The following is a 26,897-nucleotide window of genomic DNA, read 5'->3' as shown; positions in this document are numbered from 1 at the left end:
GTTATGCTTTGAGGGGTTTAAAATTGAAAGGGCAACTTGTCTCAAGTATGTATTTTGAATACTAGAATCTTGCCTCTAAGAAGTCTGTCAGAAGAAAATCCTTATCTTTTACTGTAACTTTTCTGTATCTTTACTGTAACTGTATCTTACATCTACTTTATATTAATAAGAATGAAATTTTTAATTAATAAGAATGAAAACTATTAAAAAACAATAATAGTAAGTTATTTGCCTGTGTTCTACTGGCCTCAAGTAAATGTTCACAGACATTTCTGCAGAATAGTTGATAGCTCTTTGCATATAGCACATATGACAAATGTTTTCCCAACAAATTTGCCCTTATATCGTTGTTAAATTTTCTTCTCTATTCCTACCAAAACAAACATTTCCTGGATTAAACATATTGTTGTTGTTTTCCTTTTTTAAGGTTATAGTCCCAGTGAATTTTTATATAGATTAAATGCTTACTGAGTTGTGAGATACATTAACTTTGAAGTGCTCACTATATGTAAAAAAGTCAATTTGACACTTACTAAGTTCCAAGGTAAGTACATGTAGATTTTGGAAATATTGTTAGCAAAGATAAACTCTTTTGCAATAGGATCAACAAAATTTTGTAAAATACACAGAACTGAATTAAAAACTCACAGCACTATTCCTATTTTCTGATTTACCTTTCGATTTGCTTCTGTCAGAGCATCCTGATGCTCTTTCTCTGCTTGAAGTAATCTGTCTTTGTATTGTGATGTTTCTCTTTTAATTTCACTTTCTTTTTCTTGTAGTTGATTCTGGACCATCTCCAAACTCCTGGCCAGTTCATTTTTTTCTGAAGTTATTAGATGCAGCTGAATCTGTAAATAGTAATGGCACATTCTTTGGTATATGGAATTATCTCAATGGAGAAAGAGTTGACCCATTACACCATTTAAAACTGAAGCATCTTTGAATTTTCAAAAACAATTAGGCAAGGAAAAGATATTTAATAGTGCCTAAACACACTCTAATCAAAGAAGAGAACATCTGAAAAGGTAGGACAGGACGCAAAGGAAAATTTTCTTGAAAGATAATAAGTGCAAGTTTGCCAACAGTGTTAAATCAAGCAGCACTGCCAAAATCAAAGCTTAACCTCTTCCAATATTGTTTCCTCTGAGAGTGACTTGAGAGGTTAAGGGTCACTTTCGTCACCCCCTTTCAGATGACAAAACTTCCTAAGCATTTGAATTTTTGTCCACTTTTACTACTAGTTTTTGGATAGCGAGCCTGTATTTCCATTTAGGATTTCTAGAAGTTGCAGAAATCCCTGTTCTTTTCCCACTCCAAATCCTCAATGCCACAATAGAAACAAGTCGCTGGCCACAGAATTTTGTAAATAAAGCTAGTAGGTCAGACAACCACATAAACTGGTTTGAAGACACAATATTGTTCACAAATAAGACCTAAGGTTGTCTACATGATAAAATAGCTTCTCAAAAATAAATGCAAACAAATTAAAAATAAAGGCTCCAAAATTGTCTCTTCCTTGACTTTGTCCTGAATTACTTCAGCACTACTGAAACTCTGAAAGTAGTTTCAAAAAATGTTTTATTTCTTATCTGACTTCCTCAGTCTGATGATTGAAAGCCTGAAAGTAGAGAATTTCTCAACTAGGAAAAATGTCTAGCTAACCAGCAGTGGCCTTTATGCCAAGAAAACAAAGTTTGGATGGAAGGATGACAGAAAAAACTATTAAGTAATCATTTTATCTCAGAAGAGAACATTGGATTTTTTGAAACTTGGAAGCAATAACCTCTAATACTGTACGTTACCAAAGACTCCCTTGACCAGACTCCACCCATGTACTGTACTTGAGCATCTGTCCCTCTACACAAAAATATTGCAGATGGAGTAACTCACTTGGTTCTTTTCTGAATGTTCTTGAACACATTGCATTTCTTCAGCAAGCTTATTACTTTCTTCCTGTAATTTGGCAATCTTCTGCTCACTATTATTTAGCTTGACTTGCAGCTCAATTTGACTTTCAGTCAGTTCATTTACCTGAAATAAAATTTTCCAGAATTATTTTTAATACATGTGTCATGACCTCCAGAGAACGTACTTACATGTAACAAGTAGTTTCTAAGATGAATTATTTTATTCCCATAGTTTGTCAAGATTTAACAAGAGTCACAACAGGCTAATGATTTTTTTCACATGGCAAGTGCACTATTGTTGTTTCACTTTCTTTGAAGCTTTAAAGTATTTATTCTTGACACAAAAACTCAGTCACTCAGTACCAATTTGTTCTTCCTCCTTTTCCTCCACAGGAAAACGGAAACTATCCTGCATTATTTGATTGCGTAAACTTCTATGTCTATTTTCAAGCTACCTTCTCATTCATCCTATGCAAAACAATATCCTGCTTCCCAGCTCTGCAATGTCAATGAAAATTTATGATTGTATGGAAAACAAAATTTTAAAAATAGGATGTTTCCTGCACAAGTCTGAGGTTAAAATTATTTTAGGATTTAATTTATTAAGGAAGTGGTAAACCCAGAGGACACTTTATCCTTGCTCATACAAAAGGAACTCTACCCTAATGGAAATCATATTACCTTTTTACATAGAGTGTTCTTTTCACAAAGTGTAGATTCCAGTTCCTTCTCAAGGTCCTTATAAGACATTTTTAGAACATTCAGGATATCGAGAGAGGTTTCACCATCAGAAAAATGTTGCTTCTTTAGATTCAACTCAGCAATCAGTTTCTGCAGCCTCTCTTTTTCCTGGTGCCAGCAATTAAGTTCATGCTGCATGTGAGTCAGCTGCAAAGACAGTGCTTCTGTTTCTTTCACCTGCTTTTCAAGAACCCCATTTTCCTGCACCTTTTCATTGAGTTTTTGTTTACAATCCATCAATTCTTGAACAAGTACTTCCCTTGCTTGATCCAATCTGATGTTTTCATTTTTTATTTCCTGACGTTCCTGTAACAGCATTATTTTATCTTGCTCAAGACAAGCCACCTGATTAATCAAGACTTGCTCTTTTGCTCTAGCATCTGCTTCCTCCTTGCATGAAAACTCTAATTTCTCAGTCACATCTTTGAGCTCAGATCTCAGCAATGCCACAGTATTTTCAAGCTCATCTTTAATTTGTATCTTTTCTTCCTCCTTTTCTTCCAACTGTTTTGCTGAAGTCAAATTTGACGACTCTAGTTCAAGGAATCTTTCTTGCATTTCTTTTAAATCTTTAGCCAAAGATTCTTTTTGTGAGGTGATGACATCAATTTGTAAGTTAGAACACTTTAGCTTTTCAGTCATCTCTTCCATCTCAGTTGCTAATGTTTCTGCCTCTGCTTTGGCAGTCTCCAACTCAATAATTGTATCTTCTAGATTTTTCTCTGACATCTCCAATTCCCTTTCAAGCCTCTCTATTTTATCCTGAAGAGAGTCAGCTTTCCGTTCACTGTCTCTCAGCTTTTCAGCAATGTGACGTTTTTTCTTCTCATCAGACTCAATTTTTACTTTCAGCTTCTCAATTCCACATCGCAATTCGTCTGCTTCTTTCTGTGCTGCGCTCAGTCTCGCAGCAAGTTCTCCTTTTTCCATTAACAAGCCCTCCAATGATTTGGAAAGCTTTGAATTTTCATTTTCTGATGAACCTAATTTATGCTGCATCATTCCCAACTCTGTTGCAATCAGCTCTTTTTCTTTCTTTGAATCTGCTGCTTCTTTCTGGAATTTTTCTTTTTCTAAGGTGCAAAATGCAGCATCATTTTCTAAACTTTGCAGCTTCTGAAGAAGATAGTCTTTTTCACTGGATAATTGATTTGCATCAGATTTTGCAGCCTCAAGCAGATTTGCTTGTGTCCTCACTTCATCCTCTAACCTCCTAATGAATCCATTAGAATCCATTTTAGTTAACTCTAATTCTTTTAATTTCTCTTGTAGCTTTTGATAATTCTGATCCAGCTCTTTTTTGCTTTCAGACAAAGTACTCAGTTCTTGGCCAAGATAGTTTCTCTCAGCTGTGACTGAAACAAGGTGCTCTTGAAAGCTAGAAATAGTTTTCAGATTAACTTCCTTCTCCCTTTCTAATTGCTGACATTTTGCCTGAAGCATTTCAATGTCATGCTCTATGAACAAGGCACGGTTCTCAATATTAACTTGCTCAGATTTTGGACTCCTCCATTCATTTTCAGCTGCAAGAAATTGTTCCTGACCAGCTCTCTTGGTCATTTCTACATTATCAAACGTGTCTGCTGCATTAGGTAATCTAACTTCACACATCTCCAGCTCAGACTTTAGGTTCTCAGGTTCTTTTTCTAATGACACTATTTGAAGAGACAAGTCCTGCTTATTGACAGAAACTGGTGTTTGTTTTTCCTTTATGCCACAGTTTTCTTCCTTAACAGCTACAGAAGCTCCCTCCTGTTCTGCAAAAGCTGAGCTATTTGAAATTATTTGTGCCTCCTGGAAGTTCTTCTCCAAGTTTGATTGCTCAGCTTTTATTTTTAAATCAACATGATTTGGGTTTTTTTCTACCTCATAGATCAGCTTCAAGTTGTCAGCAGTCTGTTGTTTTGCCTCTTCCTGCAGCATTTCAGTGGTTATTTGATTTTCACAGAAATACCCAGCACTCAAAAGCCTACTGTTGGAAAATGATAATGCACTGGCACGGTCTGAGGGGCTGGTTATTTTTCCTAACTCATGTTCCCTAGAAATTTCCTCCGTATAATCTTCCATTAATCTTGCTTCAACAGTCTCAGTTTCATTTTCACACACAGAGGCATCTCCTGCAGCCATTTTCTCAATGGGGATTATTTTAAGATTCTTTTTCAGAGCTGAGTTTTCCACAGGCACTCTCAATTTATAAGGACTATTGTTTTCTTGTTCTATGTTCTGCAAGGAATAAGAATCAATCAATTTAAAAAAAAGGAAGGGGAAGAATACATGTAAGAAAAAACAAGGAAATTTTAAAAACTTCTGTTAAACTATTTTCAAACAACTTACACAGAGTTTTTGCTCTTATACAGAGTAAATAGGTATCATCTCTCCCTACTCCCCAGTCTCCTTTCTTACAGAAAGGATTGACACTTATTTCATACACACATCTTTGGCCAAAAGGTTTTAAAGGTATCGAGGGAGAAATTTCAGATAAATTTGCTGAAAGCCTATGTGCAAAGACACCACATCCTTCTGTATTTTGGGAAAATAGGTATCTGACAAAGTGAACTATTATCAGTATTACTAAAGGGACAAAGATCACTGCTCAAATATGGATTATCTTTCTTCTTTCTCCAAAAAATAGTACTGCTTCTGTGGGGCACAATTTTAAATAGATTTTACTGCAAAAATTCTATTTGGGTGACCACAAATCAAAGGATTTACATAAAACTCATTTGCATTACAGCAATTACTCACATTTTCAATATCTGTAAACAGCAGTGAATGAGAACTTAAATCAAGGACCTGTAGTTGGAGTCTTGCTGCTTCCAGCTCCAAGGAGAGATTCTCAGTTTGTTTTCTTTCTGCTGCCAGTTTGCTCTCCAACTCCATAGTCACATTATTCAGCTTCTGCTGCCATTCTTCCTTTTCAGATAGATTTTGCTGTTTGAGATGATCTATTTCTTTCCTTTCAGAAAGTATAACTTCTTTCAGCTCTTGTATTTCCTCATTTTTCATATTCTCTTGAACATGAAACTGATCCTCAAGCACCTTGATGGCCTTCTCATATGTCTGACAGAGCATCTGAAGTTCTTCAATTCTACTTTCAAGGCTAGATTTTCTTGGAATAATACTCTCGAGCTCTCTAACAGAGTCCAAACTGTGATCATTATGACACTTCTCAACCAAAACTTCTTTTGCACCCTCTGAAATTACTTCTACAGAACTGTCTGTCTGATTCATTTCCTCTGTCCATTTGCATGAACCACTGTTATAAGAATCAACCACATCACTAACTTCTAACAAACAGGGATTTACAGAAAGGTCTGAGGAAGAACCCTTAGTTGCCTTAGTTTCATCTAAATTAGGGAGCGTGTCATCTTGGCTGGATGACAGTGACACCTGCACAGAATCCACATGAGCACTGCTCAGACTTGTCGACAACAAGGAATTTTCTGCTTTCAGTATTTCAACACAAGACTGCAGCTCCCATATCTTTGAGCTCATACTACAGTGCTGTTCATATAATTTTAGGTGTTCATTCTGGAAAGTCAAAAGCTTCTCTCTTACTTCAGCAAAGTGTATTTTAATTTCTTTGCTGGACAATTTTAAATCTTCATAATCAGGAGAACTGCATTCTTTAAGTCTGAAGGACATTTCCTTATTATCAGAACACATTCTCAATTCACTGTTATCACTTTGATCCATAAGTTCATCAGGAAGAACAGCTTTCTCAGCTTTTAAATTGCTATCTGCATTCGTTATATCATCTTTCTCCTCTTCCTCAATACCTGTGGTACCATTGGTTTTTGCATCTTTGAATCCAGAGGCTAACGCAGCATTTTCACTCTGCAACCTCTCACACATTTTCTCAAGCTCACTCAGCTGGTTTATTGTTACCTGCAAAGAGGATGCCAGCAACACTGATGAAGGATTTTCATCTATTCCCCTTTTGCCACAATCCTGGGAAATGTCACCGTAATTATACTCCAGTGAGTGGCCATCTTTCTCTGATATTGCAAGTGAAGAATCTGCAGTTTTCAGCTCTTTAACAGACAGTAGTTCTTGCTGCAGCCTCTCTTTCTCTCTCACACTTTTCTCAAGTTCTGCCTCCATACCTTTTAAAGCAGTCTCCAGTTGTAGCACTTCTAACCTGCAGTTCTCTAGAGAGAGTTCGCTATCCTCAAAATCCATTTGAAGGAGCTCAAGTTTAACCTGGTATTTATTCAGCTCAATGTCCTTTTCTTCTATGGATTTTCTCAACTCTTCTGAACAGAGTCTCTGTTCACAATTAACACTGCACATTAGAGATTCATTTTTTGTTGGTAGTTCCTTCCCCAATTGCTCGTTTTCTTGAAATACAAGGCCACATTTCTCTTGCATTGTATTTTGTTCTGTCCTGACATTTAAATTTTCCTGGCTTAAACAGTCAAGCTCCACAGAAGGCACACTTTGGATGTTGGAAAATTCGGACTGCAGTTGCTGCAGTTCATTAACCAAATCCTTTTTTATTTCTTCTGAGGCTATTAGTTTATGCAAGATATCTTTGTTCTCACTAAGTACCTGTTTCTCTTGTTCTAATTTTGCTTTTTTTTCATCTAATTCAATTGTCTGCTCTCTCAGAATGTTCATAATTTTTCCATTTTCTTCTTCTACTGATTTATACTTGGCCTGCAAAACTTCAAGCTCTGTTTTGATTTCTTCAGCTCTTGATTCAATACGCTGTCTTTCCTCTTCATGTTTTCCAGACATTTCAGAAATTATTTCTTCTCTTTCCTTTAAACTATCATAAATATTTTTATTTGCCTCCAGTAAAGTTATTTGTTCTTGCTTTAAAGCACTGCTTAAATCCCTAAGGGCTGTGTTTTCTTCAGTAAGTTCACCAATTTTTTTACTGTATGAGCAAATCATTGAAGACATGTCCTTCTTCTCTGAACCCCATGTTTCAGACATGATCTTCAGCTGCCTTAGTGAATCCTCAAGCAATTTATTATTGATCTTTAAATCCTGAAGCTCAACTTCTCTGTTTTCTAATCTTTCATTTAGAGTTTGCAGTTGCATGTCCTTTTCCTCAAGAATAGCTGAAGATTTTTCAACTAATTCCTGACGTTCTGAAATACCTGCTTGCAAGTTACTGATGTGCTGCTCAGTTTCTGTCACAAAGTTCTTGTGCATCTGTTCTACTGCAAATAACCTTTGCTCTGTTTCACTCTTTATTTGCAGTAAGTCTTCATACTGCTGCTGCTGATTTGAATTCAGCTGCTTTTGAGCCACTAAAGAACTCTCAAGAAAAGAGATCTGCTCTTGTAAATTGGCCAGATCCTTAGTTTTTCCAATTTCTAGATGAGCTCTTGCACATCCATGATCCTCAGTGTTGGAGTCAGTTGCTGCAGATTGCATATTATGTAAAGAAGTCTTATCCTGTCTGCTTTGTAGATTAACTTCTCCATCTTCTGTCATTTCTGAAGTATCTTTTGCTTTTATAAGACAACAGATTTTTTCATATTCACCAAGCAGGTCATGATAGCACTGCTCCCTTTGCAGTCCTTGACTTGCTGCCAATTGTAACTTTTCTTCTACTTCAGCAACTTGGTTGGTGAGCTGGAATATTTTACAGGACATATTTTCTATCTCTTTGCAGTACTTTTTATCAGAACATTCTGCTTTCTGTTTAAGTTCATCAAAAGCTTTTTTTTGTTCTTCTAATTCTGCACTTTTACGTTCCAGCATATCTTTAAGTTCTCTAATCTCTGTGGATTTCCTGTCACTTTCAGCCTGCATCATTCTAAGTTTCTCACTATGCTCGTGATTTTTGCTTTGCTGACTTTGAAGGGAACTCTCCAAGTCATTAATATGAGCCTGCATACCTTCCTTTTCAGATTTAAGTTTATTTATAAGATGATCAGTTTCATTTTTCCATTGAGAAAAAACAGTAGCCTCTTTCTGCAATTCTTCACATTCTCTCTGCTTTAATTCGAGGAGTCTCTGCAAAGCTTCTGATTCTCCCTCCATCTTACTTATTTTACAGTCTTGTTCTTTGATATGATTATCTTTTTCCTTGAGGAGACCTCGGGTAGACTCTTGTTGCTTTTCCATGTCAGCTAAAGCTATTTTCAGGTTCTCCAGTGAAAGTGAGCTCTCTTGCCTTGTAAATTTTTCTTCCAGTAACTTCAGCTCTACCTCCTGAACAGCATTCTTATCTGTAGAAAAAAATACCATCAAATCCTTTGCCAGTCAAAATTGGCAAGTGTACTGATAACTTTCTACATGAGGTGTTACTATTTACTTTTACTATTTTCAGTTCTCATTCTACTGCCAAGCATTACACTTAAGTTATATCACTGAAGGCTGTTTATATTATACTTAAGGCTATCAGGCACTACACACAGTCAGCTTTCCACAAAGGAACTGCAAAACAGAAGTTTTCTATTTAAAATAAGTTCTATGAAAACAGATTTGCTCATAAGTTAAGGACACTTGGATTATTTTCAAAACAGTGTATCTTCAGGAACTGTACATGTACATTCAGGAACTTCTTTTCATCAACAACAAACACAATGTTCTAAAAAAACCATTAATCATGTCCCCCAGCAGAAACTTTTTACTTAACTCACAATGAAACTTACAGCATTGCAGGAAATATTCAGAAAGAGTTTTGTAAATTTAAAATCATAACTCACTTTTCAACTCTTCTGCAAGATTCTGGCTTTGCTTTAGAGATTGCTTGATCATATTTAGTTCCTCTTCAAGCTGGTGGATCTGTTGCAATTTCTTTTCAAGTTGACAGTTCAGAAGATTTTTCTCCTGCTTCACCTCCTAAACCAAAACCAAATAAGGCCATATTTCATGTAAATTGATAAGAAGATCAATGGACTCAGTTCATTTAAAGTAAAGCTATTCCATTAGATCCTGTTGAGACTTTGGGCATCTATGCCTGGGTTCCTAAGCACTGCTTGGAAACACAAGATGAATTTTTTATTCTTAACAAGTTGACAGCATCTGAGAGATGCTGCCAGTTGACGCAGTCAGCATGCTCCTTGTTAGCATAGAACAAACAGCTCCACGCGGCCTCACAGAAAGAGATGGGACAGGGCAGATTCTACCAAATCCAAGCTGATGAAATCAGGCTGCTTTCCCAAAGCAGCTTGGTAAACAAATCCCTGCAATGGCATCAAAATTAACATGAAATGTGTAGATAAGATTTCAGCTGTCATCATGTAGAAACAAGTTCTCTTTCCACTGAACATCAACAATGTGGCAACACTGGTCAAATTTTAGTTAGAAGTGCTTACACTTTCAGATGGTTGCTTTGCTATTAACAGCACTTTCTTTCAAATAAATTGATTTAAAAAAACTCCAAACAAGGAAACAAAACACACTATCACCACCACCAAAAAATACTGTGTAACTACATTGCACCCAGGAAACCAAACAAAAGTTTTTATAAAGAGACTTATCCTTCTCCAAACTCCTGTGCTCTGGACAACAGATGGCACAGAACTGTCATGGCCCGAATGGAAACAGACTGCCAATTATTCATCCACTTACTAGAAGCAGATGGGCATTGCTTCACAAAAGCAAAGCTCAAGAAATGGGGAGGTCTGAATGAAAAAACTTAAACCTTGCTGGCGTGGCAGGGTTGTTTTTGCCACAAGATAAATAAACTACCCTCAGAACACAATTAAAATTGTCACTGTCGCTAACAGTTGCCTTCCCTTCTACTCAGAGCCTTCCTTACCCACAGTTTAAAAAAAATCCAGTCACATATAAATTTCAATGAATATGTTTCCTGGCAATCGTAATAAATTTTCAAAGAAGTCCAAGCATCTAAACCCCTTGTATTCAAAGCTGCATGCACAAATGCAATACAAGTACATGAACTAAACTAAGCCATTCATTATAAAACCTAGGGTGATCTACAGAGAGAAAAACAAACAAGTTTAAGGAATTAAAATGGCTGAAAGGTCCAATTATTTTGATTTGGTGCAAACATTCCCTATATGCATAGAATCATACATTGGGTTGGAAGGGACCTTAAAGCTCATCTAGGTCCAACCTTCCTGCCATGGGCAGGGACCTTTCTTGCTAGACTGGGTATAGAACTTTTCCTTAGTGCCTAATCTAAACCTAACCTCTGTCAATTTGACACCATTTGCCCTTGGTTCTGTCACTATATGCTTTTCTAAATAGTCTCTCTCCATCTTTCCAGTAGGTTCCCTTCAAGGACTAGAAAGCCACAACTGGGTCACCCCAAAGTCTTTTCTTCTCCAGACTGAACAAACCCAATCCTGTCAGCCTTTCCTTGTAGGAGAGGTGTTCCATTCCTCTGACCATCCCTTTGATGGCCTCCTCTGGACTTGCTCAACAAGTCAGTGTATGAGGGAGAGCCAGCCAGCTGGGCCAAACCCATGCAAAGTGCTGTCCTAGGAACAGTCACATTGCTACAGCTAGGAATGTTCTCAGACATTGTAATCTACCAGCAAGAATGTACCTAAATTTCCACAATATACTAAACCCATATAAATGTCTGTGATGATCTGAACAAAACCCACTATTTTACTTTAGATTTTTGCTGAGAATTTTGAAGGTAATTTTTTGGCAGAGACTATGCCAGCTTATTTTATAGCTACTGATGACAACTGGCAACAAGCAAAATGAGAGCGTTTAACAAAACTAAACTGTGACACAGACTACATAGGTATCCAGCTGTTTTTCCTACTTACTGCTGATTCTCTAAATAAAGGATAAAGTTTGCACTGAGAGGTCTGTAGTGGCAAAACTGCAACAATTTCAAGTGTAGCTGCTCTGGTTACCACCAAAGCAGAAAAATGTGGCTGAGAAGAGATGAAACTTTAAAGTGAAAAGGTTTCTGCATGTGTGAGGTAGTTTGGCAGCATGCAGAAACTTCTCTGAATTTATCTTCATTTGGAAGAAAGTTTTTCCAGCACTGTATATTTATTGGACTTATTGGTCTTATTCTAAAAAAGTATAATGCATATTAATGCATATTTTTTTAAAAGAGGATACAGTGATTGTACAAAATCATTGAGTTTAACAGTAGGAGTCAAAGCAGCAGTCAATGATTCTAAAATTTACTTTCAAAATCAAACACGCATTTTATTATTATTTGATTTTTATTTCGGTACCAAAAGCAAGAATCTCTTGAAACACAATCTATTTTTTTAAAAGTAAATCCAACATGAACTAGGAACCATATCATCAGCATTACAGCAATGAATCCTAACCACACAGCTAACTTCAAAACCTGCACTAATTTCCACAGTGTTAGGGAAGGTCTCATTTTTTGTTACAACAAGGATGAGTTATTAAGGTAGTCTATGAAAATGTTTAAAGATTGCTTATGGGGAAAAACACAATTGTGAGCAAATGCTCTAGAGTATTAAGTGTTTATAAATTGCTGATTTATAGTATTAATTCTGCCAAATGCTCCTCAGCATTGCTCACCTGAAAGCTTCTTATCAGGTCAGCTTCCTTAGCCTGGGCTGCTGATAGAGCCTGCTCTGCTCTGCACAGCTTCTGGGTGAGATTGCTGGTGTCATGTTCTAAGCGTTGTTTTGCTGCCATTACCTGGAAAACCAACATTGCAATCACAGGCACAACTTCTTTCTTTAAACTCCCATTCTTGAACTCAACATTCTACTACAGAATGAAACTCAATTATTTTATCCCACCATGAACCCAAGGGTTGCTTTACTCTTGTTTGGATAAAAGCTGCTTATTGCCTTTCCACTCCTTTGCTTCTGACCAAAAAGATGGGATGTCTCTAAAATGCAGACATTTCTACACTGTCTAAAGCAAGATTAATTCATCCTACTTGCAGCTACATCACCACAATGATATCTGCAGGATAGAAAAGAGATTGGAATACAACTGCCTTTTTGCTAAGCTATGTGAATCAGAAAGTTAGGATCATAAATGCAATTGTTGCTCTGTTGCCACAGATGTTATAAAAAACTAGCAGGTTTTAACTCTTTCAAAAGAGCCCTAAAATGCACTATTAAAAAGCAAGGAAATTACACTAGTGGGTCAAAAAGAGTCTATTCCAGGGTCATCAAGTAATAAATTACCTTTCTTTGAGGAGGAAGTAAAAGGCACTTATTGTCCTCTCAAATAAATATTTTTTTCAGTAAGCATATACAAAATAATATGCATACAATAAAGAAGCCTCCAGTAAAACTTTTGACTGAATGTAGTCCCACAGCTATATCTCTAAAATAAAACAAGCCTGCAAGAAAGCTGTTGGCAATTTTAAAAATGATGTTTCAGTCCAGGCTGCTTGTAAATGGGGCTTCTCAACATAACTTTCAGGAACTTGTGGTCCTTTTTAGAAATTCAGCTCTGCTGCTTGAGAAATGTTCTTAAGGGTTTTTGGAGGCTTTTTCTTCTTTCCTGTTCACACACTCCTGAGGCTTGTGCTGCTTTCTAACCTACTTAAAGTTGGGAGTTTGTGAAAACTAATGTGTTTTAATAGCTAGCTGCTGCCAAAGCTCCTTCATACTGATCTTCTTTACACAAGCCATCACACTCATCTGATTTTGTGGAGAACCAGTTCAGGGACTTAAACTGATAGCAAACACTTGGTTCTGTATACACATATGCTAATTTAAATGTAGTATGTTCTTTGCTCTTATCTCCTCTATCAGCTATCTCCAGGATCACATGAGGAGTGCATGGCCAGGGTACATGAAAATGGGATTGTTTTTCCAAACTGTTGGTCAGTAGCTCTATCATCAAACTACACCTCTGCATGTTTGGGGTTTTTTTACATGAAGCGTCTTGTAATCAGCCTTAGCTGCTCCTTTTCCAGATTTATTTTACCTGCACTGTCTGCATTCACATCTCTTTCCCTGTGAAGAGTGGACTAGTCACAAACTTTTAAAAGCCTATAATTCACATTTAAATACATAGTATGTCAGTATGGTAAATACAAAACATCTAATACATACTGTAAAAACATTAATACAAGATGCCACATTAATTATTTTCTTGCTTTATGTATAATTAAATTAAGGCAGTGCTGTTGAGACAACTAAATACCACTAGTAGTGGACTTGAATGCTAAAAAAAGCCTACTTTGTCAAATTCTGCCTGCAGAACGTTGAAGTCATTTTTGGCTTGCTGTAGCTCCTGATTCAGTTTGCTTCTTATCTGGTTGCACTGCTGATCCAGTGTTTGCAAGGAACGCTGCTGACAAGAGAGCTCCTAGAAAACAGTGCCAGAGGAGCAAAGAAATTAACACACGACCACAAGAAGTCTCAATTTTGGTTACTGCAGAAATAATAAGTGATTTTTATCAGCAGGTACGGCCTGCTCAGGGACACTTGTCTTACAGAGCAAATAGCTTTGATGCATGAAGCAAATGCCACAAAGGCAAGGAGGACATTAACCCAATTACAGTTCTGCTTAAGAACTTAATTACTGTAACATTCCTGTCACAGAAAGGGAAAAAAATTAATTTAAAACTAATGAAAATAAGTGTTAAAATTTTCCTACTAAAGGTAAATTTCATGTAAGAATTACATTACACTACAAGTGAACAAATTCATCTCTGCTATTACTTACTTACCATACTACAAGGCTGGTTTTTTCCACAATATTGCACAAATTTTGTTTCAAGAACATGTAACATAGAGCCTTTAAATAGGACTTGACAGATTAATATTATAAATAAACAAACATTATAAGAACCTGTAACAGCTCACAGATTCTAATCATTGCAGAAAAAGGCCATTAATCTTCTCAATTAATGGCCTTGCTGAACAACTCAGAATGGCAGTATGTGGGTTAACATATTAAGCTTATGAAAGCCTTTTTTCAGCTTACTAGAAAAGGAAAAGCCAGGACACAAGGTTCATAAGCCTTCAACCCATCTTTTCATTAATACAATGATGCTATGACCAAATACAAAGACCAGTTGTTCCAATTTACCACTTCTAGACAAGGTTCATTATCAATTTGAGATCCTGAGGTAGTATCTAGACTAGCAGACTTTGTAAAATCACTTTTTCATTCAAGAGTGCTCGTAGCAGCACTGTTTATTGGCTATCCCACCAGAACTCCCCTGCCAATTATTTTATCTACCTGGACATACCTTAGAGAAAAGGTTTCAGGTTAAACATTTGACACAATCAGCAGTCTTCCTCAGAGCAATGCCCTTATATTCAATCCCTAAAGCAAACTTAAAATGCCCAACTGAAATAGAACTGTAACTTCTGAATCTGCGTCTTGGATTTCCTAATACTGATTACATTATTAAACTTAAAAAGTAAAGTACAAAGAGTTTAGCCCTAATCCAAATCAGTATTAATGTTGGTAATACCAAATATAACTTCATTCCAGAAAAATTCCTGGGATAGTGCTACATTTTTTTCTCTCTGCAAGGGCTGGCATGATGGGAATGAAAGACACTTATGCTAATTGACTATATTAATATCTTCTGAGCATGAACAAAAATAATAATAGATATATAATCCTAAAGAAATTATTTTCTTCTGTGTGAAATGCATTCAAAATTAACTCAAACTCCACAGAAATAATTTAGTTGGTTACTAAGTTTGAGCTCACATAATTTTATGAAAAATGGAGCCTAGTTTCTCATGGATTTGCATGTCATTCCATCTCTCAAACGTGTTCTCAACTGTCCAGTGAATACCAACATAATCCTGCACCTGTCCAACAGCTTCTCCCCACTACTGTGATGTTTGTTTTCCATTTTTTGAGTTACCTGTGCAACTTTTACCTCTCTGTCAAATGTAATTGCAACAAACCGAAAACCAGATACACATCTTAAGCCAAGTGATTTCATCTCCTCAGGAGATAAAAAGTTAAAAGGTTCTCCTTGCCTTACCTGTTGGTGTTCCTTTTCCCTTGCCTTTATTTTCTGTTCTAATGACTGACGAGCACTCTCAGCATTTTGTCTTTGGCAATTCAGTTCTTCTGACAATCGCTTCACCTTTTGCTCCAACATTTGGACCTATAATCATTTAGTTATCAATCACAAGTGTTAAAGGTGCAAGCAATGTTTCACTTAAATATATAAGCCCTCACATAAAAAAGCCACTGCTGTCAGCTACTACAATCGTTCTAGCATTCATATAACCACAGTAACTTTAGCTGGTCCCATATGAATTCTTAGCAATCCAAAGTACAAGACTCATTCATCCTTCCTTATGTTAGTGAAAAAACACGTGCGTGTGTATAGAAAGAGTATATGTACTGTTACATATATGTATTAGATGTGTATGTGTATACATGAGTGTGAACACACACAATAATAAAAACATCTTTAGATGATATATAAGAGAACATATCTTTATATATATTTAGATAATTTTAAAAAAATCAATGTTTTTGACAGTCTGCAGAAAGATGCTACACATGGCACTAAGAATAGATTGTATTTTCAGTACCTCAGATTGCTACCAACTAAGAATGACTGCTAACTGCTAAGCAACTACATGTTTAGAATGAAAATAAACAAATATTCCACTGAAGTTCAGAGTGACTGAGCAAGTTGATTTGGACAGAAAAAAGAAGCAACCATCTTAGGTTATTATAACAGTAGTTTTTACAATTTAAACCTTTATTTTTAAAAAAATCATCAGGATACGTCTAGGATCACATCCACATTAACTTGTTATTTAACTCAGTTGATTATGTAAATATTACATCACCCAAGAGAGTAAAGCATTGTTCACCTAACTTCCTGAACAAAAAAATGTAATTTTTATTCCAGACCAAATCTGTTAATGCCAAATATAGACTTTTTTTCCCCACAATAGAGTAAGAAAAATGACATACACTCTAAATCCTTGACTAAGCAAGTTGTACTAGTCTATTGATTTTTACTATGAATTCAAACTCCTTGGAATTAGGCTGTGAAATTCCTTTTAGAAACTGTATATATTCTTAACCTTGCATTGCATTTTTCCTGGTCATTATTTAAAACAAGCAATTTACGATACAAGGACCATGCCCCCACAATATCCTATATTATAAGCAAAAAATTCTGTTTTTCAGGCAAAGATGTGACAGTCTTTTTCAGGTCAGAACTTGCCACCAGATGTCATTGTTGCTCTATGCAACTTGATCAGTAAATATTTTTCAGAATTTTAGTCAAACCTACCCGAGTATGAAAATTATTTCTTTAGGCGGTGTAAGAACCCTCCAGAAAATGGGCAACTGCTTACATGTATTAATATTCTTACATATAATATATATCAAATTAGCTTATACTTCTCAAAACTTGATCCTCAGAAAACTCTCAAGAAACTTAGTGTGAGAACCTTCGTTCTTACTAAATGGCTGAAAACCCAGGAAATACAGGCAATGCATTGTAAGGACAGTCAGAAGATGTGGGAAGGCAGCATTTTACCTGTGTGGCAGCTTGATCAAGTTGGGTACTTGTTTGAGTCAGCTTGTCTCTGGTTTTGTTCAGAATTTTATCCTTCTCGATTAATTCCAGCTTCAATCTGTCCAGCTCCAGTTCAGTCTCTTGATGTTTACTCATATGGGACCTCGTCAGTTTTTCTTGAGCTTGCAATTGCTGCTCTAGGTCTTTAACAATGGAATTTAGTTCTGAATTTAAAATACAGTAAAGATTAAGGATACTTTCTGCTTTAGAAGGTACCTCTTCCAACACACTTCCAAATATCTAAAATGTTTGATAACAACCCAATTTCCTGACACAGGCAGACACCCTGTAAAATTTTCAGCAAGTTAAAACAAGTTTAAAGTGTCTTCTACTATGACATCAATGACAAAAATCAAATCATCAAAACTGAAAGACAGTTGACTCTAAATCAATTCCTACCTCATGATAAAGAACACAGAAACGTGAGAGCTCAGGAACAAGTGCTACAAAGGCAAAGACAATTTGTTCCTCTGCTGGTTTTTGTTTGGTTTTGTTACTGTTTTTAAACATGCAGAAACATGTCACTTGAAATATCTATCATTTTTTTTCTTTTTATAAGTATATCCACTACAAGCATTTGCTTGGGGCAACTGTGCTTCCAAAAAACCTTTCAACTATTGGCCAACTGTAAATGTGCCATTTCATATTTTAATCTTTTCTCTGTCTCAAAACTGCATACACATAAAACTACAACAAGTAATATTCTCACAGAATACATCAGTAAGAGCTCATCTTCCAAAACCCACAACACAATAGAAAATGTAAGTCAGCTACCAGAAGCATTATCCAGAATTACTGTTATCTGGTTTTGTTGTGTTTTTGGTTTGTTCTTGGTTTTGGGTTTTTTTTCATTAAAAGAAGGCCTGTCTTCCTGATTCTGAATTTGTATGGATTCCAAGTTGAAAAAGCAACCAAAATTGAAGCTGCATGTGAGGTATTGCAATGAATGGTTTGGAGAGTATAGTGACTTGTAAAACAGTGGAAAAGCTGTCCAAAGAGTACAAACAGCACGCTCAAGTGAATGCTCAACAAATGCATAACTAACCAACTATTTCCTCTCTTACAGCTATCAGGCATCAAGAATGATTATTTCTTCATGTCAGTACGTGCAATACAAGACCATATCTTGGGTTTTGATTGTACTTTTTGCAGCATACTTCATTTTGTGCTTCCAGTAGCATCCATCATGGACCAACTCAGTTATGCACTAAGCATGTTTAATCATCAAATTTTTAAGATAGTTATTGCTCAGTCTAAAGTATCAATAGTATAGAAAAATAAGGAAAAAATGTAACTGAATTTAACAGTGAGATGCAATGAAATCCTGAAGAGTATTTTAAGCTGTTTTAAAAAGACTGTTCTATGAGCAATGGGATTAATGGAAAAAGGCATTTTTCCTTTTAGATGATATCCCCTACTCAGCCCAAAAATACAAACTGCTCCCTTCTAATTCTCATGCCTCTTACATAAAAGATACCACAGCTTGTAGGTAATCTCTGTGTATGGCTGATCTGAAAATATACCAGCAGCCAACAGGGCCAGCTGCCAAAAGCAACAACAAGCATCTTCCTCTTCCTCACTAAAGCACTGATTTCAACAGCTTGCTTCTATCTGCACACCAGCTTTCATGAAACCATCCAGGAGACTGCCTCAGGGTCTTAAAGAAATGCATCAGATACCTTGGTTCTGTGCCCTTAGCTGGATCAGGAGGGAAGAACTTGAGTTCTCAGCAAAGCTGTCATCAAACTCATTCTTCTCAGACAGAATGCTTGAATTTGCTTCTTTATCCCAAGGAAAGGAGGACACTGCACCACTTCCCCTTGCAGGTGTTTCTTGGTTTCTGGCTGATGTCTTTTCCTGTTGCCATGAAAACACGGATGAGGAAGCCTGATGCCGAGCAATCTCTCTGTGACTCAAAGAGCTTTGAGGATGAGGCTGATTTATTTTCTGTGTCCAAAAAAAAAAGAAAAGGATTTACCTTTACACAGTTCCTTATCTAACACATAACAACAAAATAACTAATTTAATATTAAGTAGCCAACAGGTCATAATCATTTCACATTGTTAGAGCATTACAGCATCTACCAGTGCAAAGTCCTGATACATGTCATTATTTTTATTCTATGTAAATTAAATAACTTTAGTCCAAGTAGCCAAGCATAGCTGATACTTATAAATACAAACCAGCATACCAAAAATGTATTTTGATCTGTGTATCTTTACAAGTAATACATAAACTTTTGTCCTTTTCAAGAGATCCCATCATTTAACTTCTACATTTTTTAAAATCAAAGACTACATATTTGCAGGCAAGTGAAGACAAGTAAGTTGCAAAATAAAAAAAAATAGAAGTCTAGACTAATCTGATATTTAACCAACATTTAGTTCTACTGGAGAAGCACAGGTAAATTCAAAACAGATTTAATTATTATTTAAACTTATAAACAGAGTACTCCAAAACCACTACAATAAAATCTGCCAGGTACAAGCTTTTAATATTTTCCCACAGACAAATTAAACAGAGCAGGAAAATTAGATATTTTTCCTCCTTTTTAAGTGAAAAAACGCTAACTAACAAAACCTCAAACAGTAAAGCCCCTATTGTTTCTTTAACTGGATTTTGAAATGCAGCTCATTTGAATTACTTTTTCTTAAACTAAATCCCTAAACCATGTAATACCCAGTGTGACTTCTCAGTCAAACCAGAGAATATGCTGTTATCTAGGAAGAGCTGTGCCAAGACCAGAAATCTATATTACATTGTCCAGAATGCTGTGTCCAATCCTGTAAAATAACTTGTTAACAGACAAAGAGGAAAAGAAAACTAACCCTCCGTGCAGTGATCATTTCCACTATATGGCATTTAAATTTTTTGTTTCTGAGACAAAAGTTTAAATTCAGAACTAGCCACAATGATAATCAAATGCTTTCTGGAATCATAGACTTGGAGTCTGAATGTATCAGGTATTCCTTTTTCAAATTACGTTTTCCTGATGTATTACTTACTTTTTTTTAGCTGAATTTTACTCACCATCCTAATTATTGCAAGTGTTACAAAATACTGTGTGGTCTTCAACCATATCACTCAACTCTTTTCCAGGACACTAATCAATATGCTGAATAGTGCAGTTTTCTTTACCTGCATTTTCAGGCTCCTCAGCTGACCATTCCCCAGTGAAAATGGATCATTTTTTGCCACTCTGCACTCAATCTTTTCTTTTAAACTTGCAAGAAGTCCCCTTATCAATTTTTTCCCTTTTATCAGTGTATATCTAACATTACACTGATGTGCAATGTCGCATTTAACTTACATTTTTTCTGATGTGTTCTTAAAAGAAAAACCCCAACAGGTCTGAAAATACACAAGGCATGATTTGCCTTTATCAATAAGTGGTTGACCTTTTCTCCATACACCTACACACACTCAATGAACATATTGTGTCACGTTTCTAACAATTTCCCCAGGACAAAAAGTTGGTCTGGCTAAACTGTATTTCCAGGAAGCAGCACTGTAAGTGTTTATTCTAATGTCATCATCCTTGTCCTCTCCCAGTGTCAAGAGAAGAATGAGGCAACATTGCACATCACAGTAATTCAACAGTCTCACACTGCAGTGCCCTATCAATTAATGGGCAAACTTCTCTACATCTGATTTATTTTTTATTACTATTCATTTTATCAATCTATTTTAAGACTACTTCTGACTTTCCAATTTGAGGCTGTGCCACAGATTCAACCCCAATGAAAAAAGGCTCTGATATAAAAAAGTGTTTAAACCTTTTCTTGCTAAGTACCAGAGATAAAATTATTTCACATTTTCTGCAATGGCTTTTTCCTTGAGGGCTTTCACATCTTATTCATCTTGTTCTCAGAGATTAGCTAATACTGTTCCTCCTTCAGATATGTTTGAAAGATTTATGGGTTTCTATTTTCTAGATGTGAATTATTTCTCACAATCTTTTTCAAGGCTATTTTATTATTCTATTGTATTTAGCTTGGCATAACTGACACTGTTTTATCTTGTCCTTGCTTGCAGGAGACTTCCAGTTTCTGAAGCATGTGTTCTCATTTTTAATGTCCTTCTCTCCTTTGCTATTCAAAGAGGATGGCTTTTCTGAATTCTCCAAGATTACTCCTGAATGGCAGTACACAGATTAATTCGCTCTTTTTCTTTTGAAATTATATTTTATGTGATGTAGAAGATTTTTCACTAGTTTTCCATTTTATTTTCCAAGTTCACTCAGTGATTACTTTCTTAGCTATCACACACACCATTCCTAAGAGATACTTACCTTTAGCTGAATGGCTCTCAGTTGTAATTCTAGCTCTTTATTTTCTTGTACTTTTTTCTTGTATTTTTCTTCTAGTTCCTCAAACTTGGCATCTACAAAGACATGATGAATATTTCTTCATAATCTGCCTTAGTCCAACCAGCCTTTCACCCAATCCAGCCAGGTTTTCTTACCCCTATGGGTCCCTTCCAAACTGAAATATTCTAGGATTCAATGATCTTAATGAATTTAAGGCTGCAGCTTGCAAAAGGAAATAACTCTCCAGGAACACAATTTCAAATAAAGTTAGGTAAATCATTTTAATCTTATCCCTATTTCAGGAGTGCCATGCTTGGTGGAATGCTTGACCTTGCCACTAACTACACCCCTTTTCAGATGTGCATAAAGAAAGTCAAAGGAACAAGAGTAAGAGATTATCTCAGATTTCCCACTGGAGTAAGACTGGGATGCCAAACGCACAGAACACTTGTTCATAGTACTGGAAGAGGTAAATACCATGTATAATATTGAACACATCAAAGTTTTTCTGCAGAAAGAGCATAAGGGCGTCTGGCTACAGAATTCTCCACTTAAGGAAACTTCCTGTTGTTTTTCCAGTTCATTCAAATATTTTAAATTTTTTTGATGTCACTAATTTAAAGACAGAAGTGATGCTTTGAAATGGATACAGAGCATTAATTGTGTAGATTATCATGCACAGTAACAGTCTAAGCAAAAAATAATTTCCCAAAGAAATAACACATTTAAATGTTGACTGCATTTTAGTTAAAGTAACTGGTACAGGGAGAAAAATTTTCTCCCCACAACGAGAAGGGAAGAGCTGGGACCAGGAACAGGCATTCAAAAGATTTCTGCAGTCTGTTGAAGGATATTTTATTACAATTCCATGTCCATCAATGTAGCATTGAAAAGATGTAATATTTGTGATGTGTTCAATCTGCACTAATAATTTTTAAATGGAAGCCTAGGGTGCTACAAGTTCAATACTCTAATAATAAGTTATATAAGAGAGGCTAGGCAACTCAGTACAAATGTAACGTTTAAAAGACTCAACCTTGCAAGAAAGCTGACAACTATGTGTGCTGGATGAAGAAAAGGATCATTTACCATTATTACTCTGAACTGGGGTTAAAGGAGCAGTAAAACTCTTCTGTGGAGTGCCACTGAATGATACATCTCCTGCTGTCAATATTTGCTGACTTCTCTCAAGCTCACATTTGCATCTGTTTAGGAAAGAAACAGCAGCATAAATTAATAATGGAAACTAAAAAGTTAATTAGCTACTTTTAAGAGCCTAACATACACAAATAAATTATATGATTCTAAGAAATTGAAGATCAGTTCAAGACATGTCCACTGAAAAATTCTAGGTGGTGTAACACAAAAATATGAACATATTTTATTTAGAGTTCCCACATATTTTATCAAGTACATAGGAGTCAAAGCTAAAACACAAAATCAAACCCCAAGCAGATGAAAATCAGTTAGAACTGTTTGAGGTCTCACTGTATGAAGCTGTAGTTCAGCTAAACACACCCAAATCATTGCAAGCACTGAGAATATCAAACTCTTACTCTTCAGGAACCATCTTTATGGTAGGAAACAAAACTTCCAGTTGTTAGGTTCTGACACTGCACACTTTTAGAAAACTATGCATACCTTATAAAAATGCAAGGGAATACTCTCCACTCAACAGTGTATTTTTCGTGTGTTCCATTTACATCCCTACCCAAAACACCACAGCAGACAACCCTTTGGAGGGGCTTTTGTGAGCTTGAAGAGTTACCAGGGCATCTGATGAAACCACAGAAGCAGTTCAGAGGCCATGCAGTAACTTTTGTCCTGCTCAGTGAGCACAGGTTGATAAGAGGATACTCCCATGCTGCAGCCCATTGCATCAGTGGCACCACATTGGCCTGGTTTATTTTCCCCTTTTTTACAGCTCAGTGTCAAAAACTGCTCTCCCAGAGGACCATCAGTTGGGATGAAGTGGCAAATGACCACATATCAAACAAAATGCAGACAAATAGAAAATCACAAATGATTGCCAAGAACGAGGCACATGCAGGAACTGATATTTTGTAATGAACAGTTGTGTAAAATAATATAATGGGAAGGGGGAACTCAGCAAACCAGATTTAATTTTGGGAATAGATAAATGGAACACGTATCATCAGCTCACAACCTCTCTGTCCCAACATTTGACAGCAGATAGAGAAAACATCACTGAGGTTCTATCAACCCTGTTGAATCCCACTAGATTCTTCACTGATGGATCTCACCAACTCCTTGCACAGTTGGTGTTCCTACATGCCATAAAATGAGTTGTATTATTACTCACAGCAGTCAAATATCTCAACTTGCTTTAGTTTTCACAACAATCAAGGAGAAAAAAGAAAAAAAGCAACACAGCTTCCTCTTTCTTTACTTCTTTTAGGACGTGTATAAGGCATAATAAAAAAAAAAAAAAAATAACCACTGTAATGATGTTAGAGACATACAACAAGTCCTCACCTTTTCAGTTCTTGTTCTAGCCTTTCAATGTCCTTCTTGCAGGAATTCAGCTGACCTGACTGAATGTTGACCTGAGATTCTTTTACTTGAAGATCATGTGCAATTTTCTGCTTTGCTTTCTCAAGATTATCACACAATTCCATCAAGCTCTGGTTTTCTCTTTTAAGTATTGCAGATTCATTTTTTTCATTTTCAACCTAGTTGGAACACAGAGACATTTTTGAAATTATCAACTCGTGCATTTATTATTTTAGTAACATGAAGTTTTGCTGTTATTTTCTTCCTGGCACTTCAAAATCCTGACAGCTCTAAAAACCTCAGATGTACACATTGTTTAAATATTCTTGGGTGTGAACAAAACCCACACTTCCTAAAATTCAACTAAGTGACATTAACAGTTTCTATTTATTGACAAGATACGAGCTCTTCAAAAGATTGACCAATTCCTAAATATTAATAATCATCCCTAAATATTAATAATCACCATTAGTGCACATTCTTCACTGATCATCTCACTCCCCTTTCCAGCCTATCTTTAGCAGCCACAAGGCCTTGGCTAACTCCACAAAGTGTGCACAATAATTATCAAAGGTCACAGCTTTGAAGATAGAGTTTGACAGAACAGATATCGTTCTCCTCCCAAAGAGCAGCATCATCTTTGGCACAGTGCTGTTCTTTTGACTAAAATTGTATTACCTGCTGCTTGTGAGAGTTTTAAAGCACCCTTTCTTTTTGTTTGGGGAGCACAGCAGTTCCTTGGAATGGTTGAAACAATTTCCTAGAAACTCACAGGAAGAAATTCAAAGAAAACTGCTAGGCTTAAAATTGTCTAAAAAGTTGTAGCAATCTAGAGGTAATAACAGGCAACCTTTGCAAATTATCTCTGAGCTGTAGTCAAATATCACAAAACAAAATTGAACCAAATGGTCACTGCTGACCTCAAGCATGGCTGTGAACAATCCGGTCTTCAGTCCCCTGGTTAGAGGGCTGACAGGGTGGAGTTAGATTAGGTGTAAAATTACAGCCCTAAAAACGAAAAGGAACACCAAACCCCCAGTCTCTACAAAGAAAAACTAAGGAACAACATAAACTAAGATTATAGGTATCTATAGGCAAGGTGAAATAGGAGGAGGCTGCCAACTGTGCAGCTCTGATATGTAAAATAGGCCCAGTTGTTATCATGGATTTTAACGGGTATAACAATAAAATGTTTATTTTCCTAATCATAAAGAGCTGTAGAAAAACCTCAAAGTACAACTAAATACCTAGAAATGGACAACCATGCCAAAGAGATAGGAAGCAGGAATTACATTAACAACCAAAAAAGAACTAAACAGAGGGAAGAACATGATGAGTGTTAAGTAAGGTGAATATAAGCAGTTTATAATTCTGTGCTACCTTTTCTTTCAATCAGGGAAAAGAAGCAAAACACTAACCCATTTCCTAACAAAAAACACCAGAAAATAAAGTGTTGTAACAGTGTTTGGCATGGACAATGGCATTTTGGGTTACCTTCTGCTTCTGTTTCTGCAGAGCTGCCTCCAAAGTCTCTAGCTGGTATTGCCTTTGCTGACGCTCCTTTTTAAGCTTATCCACTTGGCTTTCCAGCTCATGGATCTTCTGCAGGACTCTGGGGGAGAGGCCCTCCTTCCATTCCTCCACAGCCCAGCTCATGCTGGCCTGATCCTTGCTTCACATAAAATGCACAGTATTATGCCTGAAACACAAAGACAGCTACAATGAGACCTTCCAAGACGTTAAGCGAGGGCCCCTTTTAAAGAAATTGCATTTTTCAAGCTTAATAGCGATTAGAACACAGCATTCCACAACCTTACAGGCTTACTGATCTAAACACCAAGAAGCACCTTAAACTATAAGGTCCTACTTTGGCATACTTCTGTGCAGTTAAGAGCAGAAAATCTGGCTCTAATGAATCTCCTGGCAACAACAGGGTTTATATTCTCAGAGCTGTGTTTGACAGCTGCACCTCAGTTGGCGTCTCCTTGCGAAAACACACGAGGCGTCAGCGACGCTTCTTTATTTATTTTTCAAAGCAACGCGGCTGAGCTCGGAGCACCTCAGAGCAACTAAAACTAGAGACCGGCGACCGGCGGAGAGAGCCCTCAAGGGACAGGGAGGCTGCCTGTCACCGTCAGCCCCGCGCCCGACCGACCGCTCACTCACTGTTAAGAGCCGACCCGAGCCCAGCGACAGCGACCCGAGCCGGGCGACGCCGCCGACACGCCGCGATACCTGAGCCCCTCACGGCCGGGCGCGCTCCCGCCGCGACTCAAACCCGGCGCCACCGCCCCGCGGCCGTTTGCGCCCGCCCCCACCATGCCGCGGCCCTGCGCGCTGATTGGCCCGGCCGCCACGCCGCTCGCCACGCGGCCGCGGCCCCGCCGCCAATGGGAGCGCGGCGCAGCGCCGCCCGCCCTCCTGAGTGGCTGGTTCGGAAGCGTTCGAATTCCATTGGAGGCGGCGGCGCAGGCGCGCGGGGCCCGAGGCCGTTGCCCACAGCTGGGCGGGGCCGTGCCCGCAGTCGGGCGGGGATGAGGATGGGAAAGGGATGGGGATGAAGGCGGCGGCGGGGATGGGGATGAAGGCGGCGGCTGAAGACGGTAGTCGTTATACCTAACGGTGGTGTCACATCTTTGTCTAAAACCGCTTTCCCGACCGCAAAGAGAGCCTGAGTTTTGAGAAAAGGAACGACAACACGCTGTCCAGGTGGTCACCCGTTTGCTGGGAAAGATCAACGGAAGGATCTCGAAATGCTTTCGTATTCAGCTCTGCTCCCGCGGCTTGGAATCGTTTTTTCTTTAGGGTTTTGGTTCGTTTGTTTTTAAGGCGAAGGAAGGCAATTTAGCCCAATATTACACATTTTCCATCCAGCAATACAAACACAACCAAAAAGCCCCAAATAGTTTGTGAGTACGGTCTAACAGCGAGCGTGGAATGGAATGGCAACAGTGAGGGTTGAAGGATTCTCAAGTTCCTGTGAAGTTCCCTGGGTACCTG

General features: G+C 37.3%; 1 protein-coding gene across 1 annotated transcript in view; it reads right to left on the bottom strand.

Moving 5' to 3' along the window:
• The window catches only part of CENPF (centromere protein F), a 33,703-nt gene extending 7,524 nt beyond the window's left edge, over positions 1-26,179 (bottom strand). Inside the window, exons 1-15 of the mRNA XM_063391037.1 lie at positions 26,064-26,179; positions 25,392-25,596; positions 23,880-24,076; positions 22,473-22,588; positions 21,366-21,457; positions 18,753-19,020; positions 17,035-17,237; positions 15,508-15,633; positions 13,734-13,862; positions 12,105-12,227; positions 9,320-9,455; positions 5,397-8,839; positions 2,592-4,874; positions 1,894-2,034; positions 675-851 (exon numbers count right to left, since the gene is read on the bottom strand). Coding sequence (XP_063247107.1) covers positions 675-851; positions 1,894-2,034; positions 2,592-4,874; positions 5,397-8,839; positions 9,320-9,455; positions 12,105-12,227; positions 13,734-13,862; positions 15,508-15,633; positions 17,035-17,237; positions 18,753-19,020; positions 21,366-21,457; positions 22,473-22,588; positions 23,880-24,076; positions 25,392-25,553 — 7,596 coding nt within the window. The 5' untranslated portion in view covers positions 25,554-25,596; positions 26,064-26,179. The remainder of the gene's footprint in view (positions 1-674; positions 852-1,893; positions 2,035-2,591; positions 4,875-5,396; positions 8,840-9,319; positions 9,456-12,104; positions 12,228-13,733; positions 13,863-15,507; positions 15,634-17,034; positions 17,238-18,752; positions 19,021-21,365; positions 21,458-22,472; positions 22,589-23,879; positions 24,077-25,391; positions 25,597-26,063) is intronic.
• Between the last annotated feature and the right edge of the window lie 718 nt (positions 26,180-26,897).

The sequence above is a fragment of the Prinia subflava genome, chromosome 2 (genome assembly GCF_021018805.1).
Source record: "Prinia subflava isolate CZ2003 ecotype Zambia chromosome 2, Cam_Psub_1.2, whole genome shotgun sequence".
NCBI classification, from domain to species: Eukaryota; Metazoa; Chordata; class Aves; order Passeriformes; family Cisticolidae; genus Prinia; species Prinia subflava.
This window is presented reverse-complemented; position numbering and strand designations above follow the sequence as displayed.